This window comes from Dromaius novaehollandiae, chromosome W (genome assembly GCF_036370855.1).
Source record: "Dromaius novaehollandiae isolate bDroNov1 chromosome W, bDroNov1.hap1, whole genome shotgun sequence".
Classification (NCBI taxonomy): Eukaryota; Metazoa; Chordata; class Aves; order Casuariiformes; family Dromaiidae; genus Dromaius; species Dromaius novaehollandiae.
In genome coordinates, this window is record NC_088130.1 from 30,451,194 (window position 1) to 30,470,762 (window position 19,569).

A 19,569-nucleotide genomic window follows, 5' to 3' on the forward strand; every position below is an offset into this window, starting at 1 on the left:
CCTGAATTACCAGCTAAAGAGATGCAAGTGCAGTACTCTTAATTAACCTGGGTTTCACAAAACTAAATTCACAAAAATGGACAGAATAAAAACAGTGTGTTGGTTTTTAATCTCCAAAGCACTTTTTCCTCTTCATTTCTTGCAAGTGGCTAACATGAATGTGCTTCTTCAAAAAACAAAGTCGCCCACTCCCTCCTCCATTCAGTGCATTTCTAAGAAGAGGACAAGGAGGTTTTTCCTCAGACCTCATCTAACAGATTCATGACTGCAAGTGACAAATAGTTTTCTGATAGGAAGAAACTATTTGTATATACTTACAGACTTCAAGTTTACAGAATACTGAAGATTTAAGCTTCTGAGTTAAGAGTTAGTTCAGTAAAGTTACCTGGTTAATGGGTATCAGCAGTGAAGATATATAAAGTATAAGAGTAACAAAAAAAATTGTGTCTTATTAATTCGAACATGCTACAGCAGTTAATAAACACCACTAGTAAATTCCCTCAGAAATATGAGTGCTGGTCTGTGAGGACTGAGAGCAAATCCATGGCTTCATGTCAATGTTGAGTGGAAACAATATGCCCAAGCTGGTCCCAAACTCACTCCACAAAAAGTCAAAGTGACATGTTTTTCTACAGCAGCATAAGTCAACATATTACGTTCTATTTACCTCGTTAACTCAGCATGATGTCCGCACAGCACTGTGGGCTTAGAGACTGTCATTTTGGCTTGCTCTGTAAGAAGTTTACACAATTTTTTCCTCAGTATCACACGTCCAAAGGATTTCAGAGGGCTGTCCACTTTATTATGCAAAGACAATCTAATAACCGTTTTTATCTTATATATTGCTCAAAACGAACCCAGCATGCACTACTGCTGCAATTCTGCAAAGGAACATGGTGCAGTCCCAGTATATACTTTTCACAAAGCATTCCAACTCATATGGTTTGAAACCAGAATAGACTATTAATCTGTTCAGACTCCCAGCTGCTGAAGCATGCCTCATTAGAGAGGCACTGGACCAGATCAGCTTGCTGATGTCACCCTCTCCCAGCTTGCTTTCTGTAACTGCACATAATTGTGTTCCCCCCCTTCCTCTTTTCTTCCATTTTAAGACCGAAAAAGGCAAAGAATTGCCTATCAGTCAGCTGAGTGACACTAACCAGACTGCAAGACACTTGCAGGCTCCATGCTTACAGCACAGCCAGCTGGGCTGCCTCTGTTATTCCATGGTCATGACTGACCCAGAGAGGAACAGCAAGGCATGGCTGCATGGTGTAAGGTCTATGGCAAACAAGACTGGTCATTTCCCATTGAGACAGCATGCAGAGAGCGATGGCCACAACAGGACGGTGCAGTCTGGCCTAATGAACAAATGAACAAGACTTACTCTCTGCAGGTCAGCTGTCTCACTGCTTCCCCAACAGAGCCCAAGCAGAAGCAGTGCTGTTGGAGGGTTTCCCTCAGCTGCTCCAGAGCCACCATTTTGGTTGCTTTCATCTTCCTCTAGTCCTGAAAAGCACCAACCCTTCCATAACGAAGCTCCTGCAACCTAACTCTGGGAGGGCTCCCCTCTACTCACAACAGCAATTACACCCCTATGGCCATGACAAACCAATGTTTCATTCCCCACACCGCAAGCATCATCATATCTCCTTCCAAATCCACTATGTACCAGCAGCATCCAGCTCCTTTCTTCCTTACCATTCCCTAACTACCTACCCATAGCACCCAACAAAAAAAGCACTATATTTTCTTCTGCCTCTGCCCTTCATAAAGCAGTTCCCTCTTCCTCACTGAAACGACTCCCCTGTGCAAAACCTCCAACAGCTGCCCTAAGTCAAGCAAGAACTCTATCCAGTATTATTCACTGCTCAGTCTTCATACTTTCTTCACAGGTCCTCTTAGTGTTTTCAGCAACAATTCAGGAGTAACTCCGTACTACGGCATCAACATGATGATGCTAAGTGACTGTCCTGATACCTGGTGGAAAGTACAGCACATGGTAATTACAGCTTTCCTGACAATACATTGTGATTGAAGGAAAATATTGCAACAAACCACTACTGGAGAAGAACACTTTCAACCGTTTCTAACTTTGCCAGTCTTTACCCTTTTCAGTCAATATCCTCTAAAGCAGGTGTTTAGCTCAGAATACAATTTCAGTTTTAACAACTCAGCCATTCAGAAACAGGAAAACAGTTATTTTCCCAAATTAAAGAAATGCTTGTACCTCTCTGGTGAGCAGCTCTAGTAAATTCATTCTCTCAGTAGAAGTTGGCTTTACTGTTCCACACAAAAAAAAGAAAAAAATTGCCAAATTTCATAATCATTACAAATCATTACACTTGCAAAACAGCAAAATATCATAATTGTTCCTTTGTGTCAGTTACACAGTGTTTCACGTTGACCAGCTTGTACAGACACTGCGCAAATCTACGGCAAGTAATTGAGCATACTCTATCTAGCCCAAGGGCACAAAACAAAGTAGGATTTTCTATGCAGTGGTTGCCCCCTTCTGCTCCAGAGAGGTGGGGCCAGACACTGTAATAGATACTCAATTTGCCAGAAAAAAGGAGTCTGTCAAGAGTAGCATTTTAAAAAGTGGAACTGGGCAGGCTAGACGAGAAACTAGACCTAAATGGAAAAGGAAATCAAAGGAAAACTGGCAGGCTCAAGTTGAACAATGCTTTGGAGAACTGAATTCTGCCCCAATCTCCATTAATAGCTTCAGAACTCAGACAAGTCATTCAAACCAGGCTTTTATAAAGCATTCATTTCTTTCATAAGACCCTTCTCATTTCTGCGAAGCCATTTGGTACTTTGAGTCTGATTTGCAGAAGTGCTAGATGCTCACAGATAATATGAAGCCAATGTAAGTTGTGCTTTGAACTTAAGATGACCTTTAAAAGGTTCAGTATTAGCTACCCAAATCCAGGGATATTACTTGTGCCATAGATTAAAGAAGTCTAATGATACGTTACATAAATATGATCTTTATCATCCAAGCCTGTAAGTGACCAAAAGACACATTTGTTGGCAGCACACTATCCAGTATTACTGAAGGGAAAAATTAGACCAGATCGCAAAAGCTAGACGTCCACCAAATACCACAGAATATTAAATATTTACCCAAGCACTGCTCTTTAAAGGTACAATTCAGTGAATTTATCTTGAATAGACAGGAACAGACAGGATTAAAATACCTTACCAAGTACCAGAAAAAACAAACAAATAAGGTGTTTCAAACCCAAATTCAGTTTTCTAAGAAATACACCATTTGGAATACAAAAGCAAGTAATACCAGGCTACTAAAGAGCAGCTGACACCATGTTCCCTGGTAACAGAAGATAGCACATGCCAAGATACTGTCCCTGCCATAGCCCTGATATGACATTGGGCCCGAAAGCTGTTCTCAACTACTACAGTCTAGCCCTGGACGCTAGTCGTAAAAGCATTACTTCTTTAAGTCATTCTTCAGACACCTCTTTAGCAACAGATTTATCCTGTTTTAAGCTCTTTCTTATCTGTAACAAAAAGTTAGGACTGTTTATCCTAACAATCAATTCCTTCTTGTGCTCTTTTAACACATTTTTTTCTAAGAGCTGATGTCCAAAAATGTCTCCATCCTTCTTGTTGTTTGTTTAACAAAATGTTTTTCAGCTTATTTTCAATACTTGGTTATGCCCTCCCACTGTTCTGGTAGGCATTGTTCCCTCCTTGTTTTCAACAGTTCTTGAAATCCTGAAAAACTGGGCAGGTTTGTGTATTAAAAAAAAAGTATTTCTCTTAATAGCATGGAATTTCAATGAAGCACTAGTTTCTCAACTAACATCTGGAATAACAAAGCATTACAATTTTAAAAATTCCACAGCTTGTATACCTCACAAACCAGTCTGGCAGTTGAAGGACCCAGAAACCCTGTGAAAATACCATGTCTGGAAAAATTACAGCAGCTCAGCTGACCTGCAGCTGATGTACAACTGCAGTATGTTCATTCACACCATTACAACTACTCCAAAATTTGTAAACAACAAGGCATCTTGTGGGTGGTGATGGTGGGGGGAACACAGGACTTCTAATTCTGCAATTCTTGGGAGAAAAACCTGCAGTCTGTCAAAGTTTGTTAACAGAGATTTACACTATGATGGTAGAGAAAGTAAAATTAAGTATCAACTATAATAATGGAAGACAGATACAAATGCAAGCAGAAAAGAGACAGAGGATTAAGGAAAACCACAGGAAAAGTGTCTTTAAAAAACAGCTTTTGTTTGTTGTCTATCTAAACAAATATTAATCCAATTATCCAAGCCACGTAAAAACATTATAGTTGCTGAACAGCCAAAACACTCTTTGATTTCAAAGTCTGGTGCATAAGGAGTGCAGAACATGGATCAGAGCTAAAACAGGAAGCAGGAATGCAAAGAACAGCTGAGATCACAACACCCTGTTTGTTGTATTTTCCATGTTAGGTACCACATGTTCTCGTGTTAGGTAGCTAGTTGGGGATAAATTTCCAAATTAAAGTAACAGGTAAAAAAACAGCTAGGGAACTCATGAAATTAACAACTTGCATATATTTACATTTTTAAGTGAACATGAACACGAGTCAAAACCTGAAGCTAAACTGTGCTAGAGTATAATTTCCCTTATTCCACACTGTTTTGTCTTTACATTCCTTTGCCAGTTATCACTCAGAATTTTAGACAAATTTGGAAAGAAAACAACCTTTCCCTCAGTGTTGATAGCTACTCTACTGCACTGTGAATTATAGTACAACAGAACCAAGGACAGTAAGTATCATTTCAGGTAGTCATACAAAAACTAAAGATGGATCTTGGAATTTTATTTACACACTGTCACTCGATTAATTTTCTTTAAAGTAAAAAAAGAAACCTTAAACATGCAAGAACACCAAATATTAATATGGTATTTCAAAAGCTGATAGAACAAAAGTTTTCATTTTCCCAGTAAAATTCAATGGGAATCAAAAGCTACTCAACTGGAACAGTTCATTCCTTTAAAAATGGACAAATGAATTCTTTTCCCCTTTTACTTTAGGTTAGAAAATTTGGATGCATTCTACTAAGTGTCAAGAAGTGATGTCGATGCCACTGCAGCATCTGAAGGAATGGCGCAGCAGCAACCACAAAAGTTCACAGGATGCAAATTGGCTGCAGCTGCAACTCTGTCTCATCTACATTCTAACCTGCTTACCATTTTTATAGTTGATTTGAATAATTTTACATTCCGAATACATCCACTGAGGGAATCATAGAAAAACTTAAAAGAAAAAGACTCTCATTTATCTCAAAGGAAGGGTTATCATTTATTTTTTGAAACAGCACCACCAAGTATACATGATGACAATTAGCCCATCTTACTTAAAATACTTTATAATTTTTTATGTTGTAGTCAACTGAATTGCTCAAAATAAAAACATCACCTTGTGTCACTGGAAGAATTTTAGAACATTTGAAAAAGGTATTAATAAATAGATAGAATTAACACAAGTCAGTCATACCTTTAGCCACAGCTTCTTTATACTTTTCTTTGGCAGAATTTACTTCTTTTATTAGTTGTCTATAGCTAGATTTTAGTTTCTCCAGTTCTGTCTTTGTGACCTTTAAGAAGGCAGAAACACAAAATGTATTAAAAATACTTATCCTCAACATTAAAAACATCTCAGTGTTAGTGAAAGAGAATTACAGGATTTGTTTTCCAAAATAAGGATGTTATCTTCTTTCACTGTCTTGAATTTATATTAACAGGTTGTTCCATGCTGTAACAAAGGCAAAATCAATAAATGTACGACATGAAATAGAGGAGTGAAACACAGATCCCCATTTGCATTAGTGCAGTAGAGTATAATGACAAACACGTTTAGGAAATTCAGTTTATCGTAAACACTACTACATTTCAATCAAAAGGAAAAAATAAAAGCACCAAAAAGATCCGTATTAAATCACAACAGATGAAAAATTTCTGTATACTAGCAGGAAGTATTTTAGAGTCTAAAATAAAAGGCAAGAAAAAAGAATTTTTAGATTTAACATATCATATAAATGGTCTAGAAATAGCAACTATGTACGGGCCAAACTACCTGTCATGAGACTTAAATCCCTTAAAAGGAAAAAAACAAAAACAAGCACTGTGGAACACAGCACTGAAGGATCTCCTTCCAATGGAAGAAGCTCCACTAAACATGACATCTTTGGTCAAGGAATTACAATAATGTTGTCTCTTCCATCCACCTTGTGACAAAATTAGTGCACTGTGCAGAAATAAAGGCTCACAGATCAGAAAACTTTTAAGAAACTCCCATAACAACCCCCACCTCTACAATGCCTAAGAATTGGAATATATATTAAAGAAACTTAAAACCTTCAGCAAAAAAGTATTACACATTCACAATTGAAAATCATAGAAAGAGGAACTTGAATTGAAGCGCTCAGCTCACTGAACATGTAGAAAAGGCAGCCCATTCTACAGAAAAAAAGGCTCTCTAGACAATCTTTCAGTACGATAAAGGCAATCAAACTTCGCATGCAGAAGACTCCTGTACACAATTCACCCTTTTTTAGTGAGGTAGGGCCCAGATTCACGAAGAAAGAAGAATATCCAAAATCTGAATGGGAACTGGAATAAACCTGAAGATACAAGCTTTACTATAGCTTTGTGTCAAAAGCACAGCAATTTATTGTCCTTAAGAGTTTTATCAAAAGATCCATCATCCAAGAATTCTCTAGAATAAAAAAGGATGATGCACATGCATTTTGCTGAAAGGAAAATACAGGTTTTGCCAGAGTATCCTAAAGATTATGAACCACACAGACACTCATCTTTACAAGTTTTAGATAATGCCCTGGGAAGTAGTACTTCGCTAATGCATCTAACAAAAGCAGAAATAATACCACATAACATGAAAAGAATCGTGTGTTTCTGTGACCATTCTGTAAATGCTCCAGTGACACAAAACCTTTGAACAAACAGAGCCAGCTGACAATGAGGGAACACAACAAAACTAATCAGAATGCTATTCAAATGCTTCTTAGGAAAACCAGGAAAGGGAAAAAAAAACAGAAAAAGCAAATCACAGATTTATTAGAAGGGGTGCAGAATATTTGCATGGCCTATGCCCATGATTAATTAAAATCAATATGGCTCGTAATGAGACTTTTGGGGAGTGTTTAATATGCATTATATTTTGTTGGAAAGGTCTTAAAAAACCTAACGATTTATTAGAATTAACTGATTAGCAGAAAAAACATGTTTTATACAGTTTCTTTCAAAAACATGACTCAATTCCCATCAGTGCTGTTTCTGCTTATCCTCGCTATGCCTTTCTTGCTTGCTTTCTTTTTCCATTTCTCCAGCTCTCTATAGATTTAATCTTTATTATTTCTAACTTACACCACCACTTTCTCCCCTTCTCCTATCATGACTATACCTAGATGCACCAATCTGTAAGCAGCTGTAAGTGATTACTTGGTTTGGAAATTTTATTAGAGAAGGCAGCCTACTGACCATGCACCAAAAAGGCTGCACTCCCCACAGTCCAAACCTGGGGAAGAGGCCAAGATCCCAGCAGATTATGGAAGCAGTCCTATTACAGACAGTATGTCTAACTTAGTATGTTTAGTACTAGTTTAATATTCTCCTCCTAACGCGCCCAAGAATCTCTTAGTCATCAGTCCCTGATATTTGTATTATATTACTCAGATGTTATATTTGAATAACATTACTCCAAATTTCCCCCTTAACACCAACCACATTGCTGTAGTAAAGAAAAAATACTGCTTTCCTTCTCTCAGTAGAGCTTTCACACTGCCAATCTGATTTTCGACAGTTGCAGCTGACCTTCTTCCAGAGCACCTAAATGAAACTGTGATTCCTGTCAGCTTCACTGCCTAGACCCAGCACTCTCAGTGTCAGCAGGACAGCTGACATCATCTTCTATTCCACCACTAGCACTACAAGTAACAGAAAAGGCCCTGAAGAGCTCCACCTGAAGACTTAATACTTGGTTTACATTTGATTTATATTTTAAAATAGAGACTAGAATCCCACCCCTACCCAAAACAGTCTGGACTGTCAAGAGCACTGATTAAGAAAAGTTTTCAAAGCTGTGGCCCCAAGGATGCCTAGAGGGGGCATGAGAAAAACAGGAGAGACAGAAGTGTCATATGGAATCATCCTCTACTGGAATAAGAGCATTTTCAATGCTATCTGTCCAAACAAATTCATACAGAAGAAAGCTTCACATCTCCACCTTGTCAGGTGGCAGGGGAGAGAAAATGTAGAGGAAATAACTAAAATTAAAACTAGACAAGATCTACACACCACAAATCACCACCTGTACATAGCACAAAAACACAGAAGTAGGAAAAAATGCCACCCTCAATATATTATTTTGTAAACATACAAAACTATAATAAATGTATAAAGCACAGCTGAATAAGTACCTTGTACATCTCTGCTTCAATTTGTTGATGAACACCTACATAACTCTTCTTCACTTGCTGCTTATCTTTGATCATCATTGTAAGCCTATGCAAAGGACCAGAATTAAGATCCTCTGCATGTGTCTTCATTATTTTGCTCAACTGTTCTGTTTGCTGCACCATGAGCAACCAAGACTGGAAAACAAAGGGGGCGGGGGGGACAGAAAAGCAGTTACTTTTTCTGGCTTACAAATAACCAAATGATGAACAGGAACTGTGAGGAAAGTACATCACTGTTTAAGACAATTTAGTAAAATATTTTTACCTGAATACAATTGAGATCATCTAAAATAAAGTTCTATCTGCTACAGCAAAACCATCCCTTGAACTTATTCAGAAAAAAGTATCAGAGACAAAAATGTATTGTATGGTGATATTTCAGCACCATTCCTGTACTCCTGAACACCCGTGAAATCTACACAGCCTGTTTTAGATTACATTCTCAATACCTTTGACGACAACGTCCCTGTGTTCTTTGTTCCTTTTCCTAATCATAATTCCTCTGTTCAAGATGACCTTTCTCTCTTTATTTAAATATCTCATAATAATATGCATTTGAGTTTTTATTGTTTTAGAGGATACCATTTATCAGCTGCTCCATATTAACTGACAGCATAAGTCTCCAGGCCACCAGGGGCAAAGCATAAGGTACCAACAGGCTAAGAGATAAAAGCAGTAACTCAACTGTCACAGTAACTGAACATCTTTCTATACATTATTTAATTAGCTTCCCTGGCAATTCTGTCAGTCACTTTTCAGGACAGCAAAATATATTCTGGCTTTGAATCTTGCCTAAAGAAATAACTGCAATGCGAACAGAGAGATTTCCAATGTACAACAGATATGGACCTGAAATTAAAGTTCGGATCAAATGAAAGTATCTGATACCCTAAAAAAACCTGTCACACTTGGTTGACAGGAACATTATTGAATTCCTTAGCGATAATCCACTAACACAGACTGCTGTACTACATTTGAAAATTCAGAGTGGCTATTTGCAATACAATTTATCAGTTAGGGAAGGCAGCTAATACACTGATTTTCATAATCTTGCTCTTACTAAAGATAGAAATCCACCTTAAATCAAACTTGAGAAATCTAATTTGTTTCATAGGTTTTGGGTTTTCTTATATCTCATTTTAAATATACATACATATTTCCATCACTACATGACTAGGGTAAAACTCAGACTGGATTTTACAGAATGAAGTGAAAGACAGTTCATTCCCATATACGTATGAAGCTATCTTTAACACTTCTTTTGGTTCACAGAACACTTCTTTTGGTTCACAGAACACTTCTTTTGGTTCACAGATGTTCCATGGACTGGCACAGAGTTATCTCGGATTGCTTGAAAAGTGGTATTCTGAAAGATCACGGCCTAAAGCTTCCCGGCTGTTTCTGAAAAACATTTAATCTCTCCATTACAGAACACTTTCTAGATCACATCAGAAGACATACTGCAAAGTCGTGTATGAGAAAAACAATGTTAAACACCTCTGTTAGAGGAGCGGGCCTTGTGGTTACAGCTGAGTTCATGAGACAGCTCCTAGAGATGAAACTGTAAGAGTTCTGCATTTGATTTTAGGCTGATTTATTATTGATGAGATAAAAATTGTTTCAATCAACCCTGAAAAGCACACCAAAAGCATTCTTTGACAGAACAGGTATTCTAAAGAAATACTGAGTTTACAATTCACCAAATGAACCCAAATAAGTCATATACATTGTAAAAAACTATCTTTCCATTAAAAACAAATTTTGCGCATTCCCCATTCCTAGCATCTCTCTTTCCACACTGAAAAAAACATTGGTTAAACAGGATTTCAGTGTTTTGTATGATTGTGTTTTATCCTTTTAAAATATTGAAAGTTAAAGTGAAAAGGTATAACAGGGGAAAGTCTTCAAACTTGAGATTTATACAGGATATAGAAAAGCAGCTGGGTGGGGACAGATAGCAGAAAAGGCAAAGCCTTTCCTTTCACAGAAAAAACAACACAATATATCAAAAGCAATGGAATAAAATATTGTTTATTTTCACAGTATTTTTTTTAGACATACAAACACAAAAAATGCTTATGGGAAGCACTTAAAATTCTGCTTTTCTGACATTACTGATTGCTGCCCTGTGCCTTCCAGCAATTTTACTGCCTATTCGTTAAAAAAATAGGACACATTTCCCCAAACACCATCTCTCTGTGTTTACTCTTGCAGCATAGTTAAGAAAATAAAAGCATAAAAGATTAGAAATACTCTCTTGTATTTATTCTTTTATGTCACATAACACCAAAAGATCAAATATACGTGCACAATGTTTTAAATAAAAAGAGATACAAGATTTATGCCCAAAATATCTGGTCAGATTTTGGTTCTGTAAAATGCTATGCCAGAACAAGAGAAAAGGTATCATGAAATAGCAAAGTAAATTAGGATGACATGAGCAAAGTAATCAAACAATAATTCAGATAATTTAACTGCCCAAACCAGTAAGACAATAATACACTGCTACGTAACCTTAACCATGAAATTTCAGGGCAAGCCCATACAAAAGACTTGCCAGTAGCCTGTGAATACTTTTGCTGTTATGTAAAGATGTACATAGATCAGGGGTGGCGTTGGAGAGAGAAATGGCCCCTCCTTACAAGAAAAAAAGAAAAAAGGAGCAAAGGAGCAAAGTAACTCCTGAAAGAACATTGCCCAAACAAAAACAATGTCCAAAACAAGATTAAGATGTGACATGGACGCCTCTCTGCAACCCAAGAAGAAAATGGCTGAAAACACATCCTCAGCTTTTTTAGTTTGCTCACGCAAAACAGATACCCATAGCACTGACATAAACTGTGCTAGACTGAGTTGGCATGAGTGTATTTAGCGTTACAGCCCTTAACTTTTAGGTGGCCTATTCCCCTTTACTGTCCTAGCCCTAAGCCACATTCAGTTTCATTGCCTAAAAGAACTGCAGGACAGCTTTACTAGCACATAAGAGCAATTCTACTGCGGCAGCAATGGCAAGAATTACTCATCACATCATCAATAAATCTATCCAAAATTTTAGGATCCGACAGTATAAAATACATGGTGTAGAAAGCTTTAGAAATATTTTGACTTCTGCCATTCTTAGGCTAATGAAAATTTTTGAATCTTAGTTTACCAAAATCATAACAACTTAGCTAACAAAACTTATAACAAACTCCGTATGAGAAACGTAACCGGCTGAGAAGCATTCCAAACACACCATCAAAACACACAGACAGAAAAAGGCAGTGCGTCAACTGAAAAGGCGAGAATTGCTGGGGGGAGGGCAACGACAGAATTTGGTATAGCTAAACACTACACGGTGCTACTTCTGGGACACGTGAACAGGCTAGCTACACCAGTGCAGCTTTCCATTCATACACACCGCCACTTTAACCCAGTATAAATCTAGACAGCTGCTAGAGGATCAGTCATGTTCCTACTCCTATGCCATGGCTGGCATTCAAGCGGCAACTCCATAAGCCCATAAGCTTTGTCTAAAACTTAACCTGACCAAAAAAGGGTGTTGTCCTGCAGAGCAGGAGATCAGGACTTATGTTGGACTGAAGTGGCGTGTAACCACTGCTACGGCCAGAGGGCCAAGAATTGAATAAGCCATTAAAACAGATTTGTTTTCTTTAGTCGGGGGAATCCAAGTCAGGAGTGAAGCTAACCAACAGGTTAAACAGGGAAGCTTACTTCATCATTACCTTTGTTGTACTCGCTCTAAATCCAATGATTAATAATTTGGGGGGAGGACAGTTTTATCTTCATAAAAAGTCAAGATAGTTATTTTACACTGGATATAAAACTATGCTTAAACAACTTACAATTATGAGAAACATCCTGAATTAATGTTTTGTTTTTACAATACATACTATGGTGTGAATAACAGTTGGAATGCTAGGCTCTGTGTCTTGGTTTCCTGGCATTTTTCTATTTCTGTCACAAATTCTATATAACATAAACAATAGTTCCTATTTAACTGTTTTAAAAGAAAAGCTTACTATAGCCTACCCTATTTTCCAAATACTAAAAAAAAAGCAGCTGGCTCAACCCAGGAACCTAAAATACTGAAGTTCAGAATTCAGAATTCTGGTTATTTTATTGCTCTCAAAGCAAGGCTGGAGCTCAACTTCTGCACATTCCCCTGAGGGACTAAAAGGAGCTCATTTTAAACACTGTCAACAGTAAGTCTCAAGAAGCTGAATCAATAGGGATCCAACAGACATACTATTTTGAGTTGGGCCAGTTACCATTCCATTTTCTTTTAAATAAAGTGGACAGAATATAAGACATAATCACTTGGCAAAGCATCCAGGAAATAAATATTTACTGTGACACACTTCAGTAGTTCATTTTAAAATAAAAAAAGTAACTGTACTTTGTTACTTACAAAAAATGTAAGTAACAACCAACCAAACAACCAGCCAAACAAACAAAAAAACCAAAAAACCCAAATACTATTGATTTCTAAGGATATTCCAAATTCAAAATACTTTCTTCTTACCTTGGACACATTGCTGATATAATCCAGTTGAGAAGTGCTCTCTTTATCTACTTGATTACAAAGATTCTGTAAAGTGGAGGCGTACTCTTTATCACTTTTTACTCGCATGACCATAAATTTCTTCACTGTTTCAAGCAGTCGTAGTTCCCAATCTTGCAGTTTTAATAAAGCATCATGAGAATACTTCAGGTCACTTCCAAACCCCATTTTTTAAGGCACTATATACCGTAGAGGTGACAAGATAGCCTCTTTACCACATCTGAAAGCAGAACAAGATTCATGAGAAACACAGAAAGAAAAACTTGGTGTGTTACAAAGAGCACCTATTAAGGTCTAAACTCTGAAGTAACATAACCATAAGATTGAGCACACCTGTACATATACCACCTGGACACAAACTGGAAGGAAGGGCACCACACTGGTTAGAACAGCAATCTGGGACTCAAAGACATCTCAGGTCCTACATGTTGCTTTGGATTGAGAGCTTAATCTCAGTTTGTGTCCCTCAGTTGCCCACCTGTAATGCAGCATTATAATAGTATCTCCCTAACTCAAAGTGGAGTTATGAGGGAACACATGGAAGCCCCTACGACAGATACGAGACCAATCCACATACTTAATCAAATCAATAAATACAGGTAACAATATCTCCAGGCAAAACCCCCCAACTGCATTGCTTCACTCCTAGTGACCCCAAATGTTTGACTCCCCCTCAGATCATGACAGAGTTCTTAATTTCATGCTATTTTCCCCCAAGGCAGCCCAGTCTCATCACACAAAATGGACACCTGATAACCAGATAATAAATATTGACTAAACATTGAACCCTATTCTTATGAAATACTATAGCACAACCTCAGGTCAAAGACACCTGTCTGAGCTTGCTTTAAAACATCTGCCACTTATACCAATAAATTTGCAACCACATCACAGAACAGCTGAGCCCACGCACACAAGTAATTTCCACAGACTTGCATATGTTTTGTACTGTGGGCTGAACACCCATTTTCTGTGTATTCATCACAAACCTGTTCCTATACTAATCAGCCTCAAATTAGATGACAAACCTATATGAAGTACAACTACACTGCTAGACCACAGCACAGACATACCCTGTGCATTGCTCGTTCACCAATTCCCATGCTCCAGCCAAGCCTTGGTTCTGCTGAACACACGAGGACTGATTTCTTCATAGACATTTAGCTGGCACTTAAATTAGCTGAGTGCCTTACAAACATTAATAGATTTATCTTCCTAACAGCCCATGAGGTGAAGCAAGACTAATACTCCTATTTTACACAGAGAACTAAGACGCAGAAATTAATGTCAACATTGTACCAGCTAATGCCGGCTGCCTAATTTGCAAGGCTTAAAGAGAGCCTTCTCAGAGTGCCTAGCATTTCTAGCATATTAAACATCCAGAACAAAGACGTGATTGGCTTCAGTTACCACACAAAATTTCTGCAAATCAGAACCTACAACTTCAAAGTTGATAATCAAAAAATGAAGAACAGCCATCACATAGGCAAATTTTCCTGTATACGATCTGTCCGATACGATACATGCCATGGCAATAACAACATAATCACTATCTCCAGAGCAGCCTTACTCCCCGAACCAGTCTCTCTCTTCCTGCAGCTCCCTGCCTCAGTCAGCATTTCCAACAAGTTACAGAAATAAGTGGCGTCCAGTACATATCCATCCTCAGAACACAAGCCATGCTCTGTATCAAAAGAAACAAAAAGTCCACCAAGCAAATAACAACAGCATTATGTTATTATGCACACATACAGTAGAGGCAAATAAGGTTACACAGGCAACCTTAATTCTAGCACACTCTGTTACAAGCTTGCAGCTGCTCTCAACTTCAACATCATCACATTTTAGCCAGAAATCTCACTGATGGTTAGAAGGTCTGTCATAAAAAGCAATACTAAGTAATTTATACAGGCTGTATTTATAAAGGATGGTCTTTGTCATTTTTAGTTGTATTAATGATAATATTTTTACAGTTAAAGTTTAGGAAGTCTTGCAAAAACACTAATATTTTAGCAAGATGAATGAAAGAAAAAATCTTAAAGCACCTACTTATTAACATGACTGGTGCTTCATTTTTGATTTTTGGACACTCTTTAGATCTGTATCTACTTTCGAGACCAAGCTGATTTTTCTCCTACCACATGTAAGAGTTACAAGAAAAGCTAGTATCTTTACTTCCTTAGATTCCAAATTCACAAAAGGTGGGAGCTGAATCTCAGGATGAAGTCCTGTGCTGCCAGTAGAGTGCTGTTTTCTTTTCTTTTACTCTGACCCTCATCTTTTACTGAAAAGCAAGAGGGCAAGGGAGGGAAAAAAATATTCTCACCATCTATTTCAGTTAGCTTCTACTGACTGTGGAGCCATAAGATCGCAAAAATCAATAGAACAGGAGATCCAATAACACCTCTCTCCAGCTTGCCAAGTCTCCTTTCAGCAAGTAAGGATTAGATTTTTTCAAACTACACTATGAGATGCCTGTGTACATAGACAAAAAAATTGTACACATACTGGACTCTGATGCTTGTTTTAAATCATTCCATTCACCACTACAGAAGAAACACAGTAAAAATTTCTTTTGCAAAACTGTTCAGATTCTGATTCTTTAAGACTAACCAGGATGAACTTTCAGAGCTGATCATTCTCAGCTGGGCAAGCCAGCCTCAATACCCCTTCCTTGTAAAACAGGAGAATGTTCAAGCAAGAAATTGAGCTAATCTCAAATGCTCCAATATGGCAAAGGCAAAGAAGTGATAAACAAGTATCCAAGATCTAAACCACTTAACTGCCTATAAGCTAAAACCCAACACTTTTAATTAGATATAGAAACCAACCGAAACCTGTATAGATCACAGTTACTCAAAGACAAAACTGTATGAAGAATTACCAATTCTTTATAGTAATAGAAACGTTCAATGCAGTCTGTACTTAAAATACTCTTAAAAAGCACAACAGCATTTCAAAAGGCCATTGTTCAAAGAGACAATAGCTGGCATCAATACATATGGGTATTTTTCCAGGTTTGATATTCACCTGTGTACACAGATGACTTCATAGATGCCTTAGTGGGTCAGACTAATGACCAATTCAGACCAGTGCTCTGTCTCCAACCAGGACAACAGGAGACGCTGTTTACAGATAGTGAGCAAACCTGTCTGCTATTTGTGGCCTGTTCCTCTTGTGCTTCCCCACATCCACAGTTACTGGATTAGGGAAGATATATTAATAGTCCCATTTTTTTGCTTCCCAACACAATATTATAACAGTAGTGCTGAACACGCAAGACAAAGATTCTCGCCCAGATTTTGCAACCACAAACTAGTGGCAAATTTGAGAAGCACAAAGCAAAATCTAAATCCAGAAAAGATTTACTATGGGACCAGTAGGAGATAAGGAAGGTTTGAGACACAGAGGTACTTCCTACTCTGATGCAGAAAATATGGGGGAAAAAAGTGTGAAAGTATGAAAAACCTGTTTCTCAAAACAAGACAGAGAACATTTTATCTTAGAGGAAAGGGAAAAAAGTAGATGTTGGCATCATGCTTTAAACTAGCTAGATGAAGAACTGATGACTCTGAACACACAAAATCACAAATTTAATACAGGAGAAAACCTTCAAGAATTGCTTACCCTTACTGTGAAGAAATCTTTCCTACTTGTGTTAGATACCCATGATGTTTACCTCTTTTTCCATATGTGAACAACGCTTGCATAATTTGATATGCCAATGAAGTCTCAAACAGAGGTCTAGCATGTTTTGTAAAGGTAACAAATTCCCAGTGGCACCAGACGAGGCAAATGAGTTTCAGCTAGTTTAATCTTTATTTTGAAATAGGATGTAATCTCACTTCTCACTATAAAATTACTGGATATGCAAATTAGCCATCAATATTTGGTAAATATTACCAGTTAAAATATATCCCAGACCCAATTCTAGGAAAGTAGGACATACTTTTTTTAGAATCACTTCCAAAATAACAAGCTAATTATGTGACAAGTAGTAAACTGTCAATGTACATTTAATAATCTACTGTGAATGAGGAACCATTCCTTGAACAGTTCTGAATTTCAGTTACCAGATATGGTCTATGAGTGATCTCAATCACTGCCACCAGGAGTAAGATTCCAAAATAAGCAATGTTAAATTTTGTCAGTATGTCCCTGAAAAGTTTCAATGACAGCCGCATAAGTCTTCAATACTGAAACAGAGGCAATATTCCAGCATTAGCAGTCTTCCTGGAATCCAGCAACGACTCCAGCAACAACTCTGAAGAAAGTACTTTTCACATCTACACCTGATTTAAACATTGCAACCCATCCCTGACACATGAGAATGACCCATACTGGGTCAGATCACTGGTCCATCTAGCCTTACGTCCTGTGTCTCTGTCAACCACCAAAAGCAAACGAGTAGGGAAGAACAGAGCACGTATAAAACAATATTTATCCAGAATACTCTCCTACCCTCGCAACAGCTTGTGGCTCGTGGATTCTATTATATATTGCCATGAAACATATCCAGGAATGTGATCGTTAATCTTAAAATAATGATGAATCCCTGTGCATCATTGGAACTTGTGGTTAATAATGTGAATGACAGCCCACATATTTAGAGCTTTCCAGGCCAAGCTAGGTAACTCATAAACCACAAATCAGAAGCAAGCCTGGCTTCCAGTTAAATTCGGAACAGGGCAGCACAGCACATCTGGAGCCTCAAGAAGAGGAGATATGGAATGGGAATGGTATGCTGAGAGGATCACACTTGCTCTTGATCAACTCTTCTGCTCCTAAACCAACATGGGCTCCAAATCACTCAGCGTGGTACATATTTTGCGGCCCTAGTCAAAACATTAAGAATGCTGAGAAAAAAGAAAAGGAAGAGGACTTGGATTCAGGAGAAACAAATGCTCAAATTCAAGGCTTTAGTACTGATTTAAAAACATTCACAACAGGTGATCAATTTACTAGACAGTCCATCTCAATTTCTGAATATGAGGTTTATAGTAGTTATATTCCATTAGAACAACGAAAGAAATCATTCTTACCCCTCTCCCTATACCCCAAATAAAAATTAGACTATTAAATGATTGAAATATATAATTGAATAATTGAAAAGATCTACTCCTTGAACATACAAGACCTACTATGAAACATAGAACACATACTAGCTATCATTTAGACTAATCGCATATTCAAACTATTGTCTATATATGCATTTGATGTTAATTGTATGAAACAAACTAGCCTTCACCAAGTTAATGCTTCCATAGAGCTACTACTATCAAAAAACATGTAAAGTGGTAATCTAAAGGTGGCCCGATCACCTCAAAATTGGTCTAAAATATTAGTTTATCTAAGCCAAAATAAGCAGCTTATTTTCAGGAAAGCTTTCCTGCAAAACACAGCTCACATACCTTTAAAATTTTTCTCTGAAAAATGATCCTTAGTATACTTTTCTTTATGCCAGCAGCTGCTTCTTCTGACTTTCACTTTCCAAAATATACCTCTGTTTTCTAGGAACTCTGTGAAAGAAAAACAGATCAAATACAGTTTTTACTTTGTTCCAGCATTTACTTTACAATATGTTGCAAAAATTAAATTTTGGTACGTTACTTTGCATTTTCAGATTATTACCAGAATATATATTTAAAAAAAAACCCCACAGTTGGAAGGAAACACGAAAAGCAAAGATGCCTCAAATGATTGCAAGTAGTATTATACTATCACTTCATACACACAGTTTTGAGGCAAGAAATAATTTTGTCTACACAAAACCTCTATATGGAGCTCAAGGTGGTTATTTTTTAAAGTTCTCGGAATTTCTTTTCCTATGATGTGTATTATACCCGGAAAATTAAATAAATTCATTTATTTGTGAAGGTATGAACTTTGTCCTTGATAAAGCAAAAAGGAAGCCAATTACTAAGGAAAGGAGAAGCATGAGAAACCAAAAGATATTATAAAGCAAAGATGAACTTAATAGCAGTATTTTCAAAAGACAGTAAGGAAACAAGTGGCAAGCTGTGAAAGTGACCAAGATACTGAAATTTCCTTACAAATTCTCCAATTACTCCAAGACCTTGAATAGTAGGAAGTCAGAGTTAAAAAGACTGCAGCACTCAAAATTCAAGCTGCAACTCTGAAATACAAATTACGTGAAGCAAACTGAGAAATGAGGCTGGATCTTTGAGGTTTTATATTTTTACATTTTATATTCTTTATATTTTTATATACAAGTTTTACATACTGCTTGTAGCTGCCAGCTAATCTGTATAAGCTACATCTGGACCAACTAAGTGTTCATATACAATCTTATACCAGTTTAAAATTAAATCCTTAGATGAGGCATTCTGTATTTGTTTAGCTAGGCCTTTTAAGCAATTAAACACATTAAACAAAACTGAAAAGAGAGACTCAGTGTGGAAGGGTAAAGAAGAGAGAACTATGTTGCAGACTTCCATTATTTAAAACAAAGCACTAAGGGTTAGTTTTAGGTTATATTCAACA

General features: G+C 37.3%; 1 protein-coding gene across 8 annotated transcripts in view; it reads right to left on the reverse strand.

Annotated features, from left to right (window-relative positions):
- The window catches only part of LOC112995243 (tyrosine-protein kinase Fer), a 190,532-nt gene that overhangs the window by 158,181 nt on the left and 12,782 nt on the right, over window positions 1–19,569 (reverse strand). For 7 of the 8 annotated variants that reach the window (XM_064500180.1, XM_064500179.1, XM_064500177.1 and 4 more), the window contains 4 exons: window positions 18,477–18,584; window positions 13,027–13,285; window positions 8,463–8,636; window positions 5,522–5,621 (listed from right to left, as the gene is read on the reverse strand). In XM_064500180.1, coding sequence (XP_064356250.1) covers window positions 5,522–5,621; window positions 8,463–8,636; window positions 13,027–13,233 — 481 coding nt within the window. In that variant the 5' untranslated portion in view covers window positions 13,234–13,285; window positions 18,477–18,584. The remainder of the gene's footprint in view (window positions 1–5,521; window positions 5,622–8,462; window positions 8,637–13,026; window positions 13,286–18,476; window positions 18,585–19,569) is intronic. The other variant, XM_064500181.1, reaches the window with a different exon arrangement.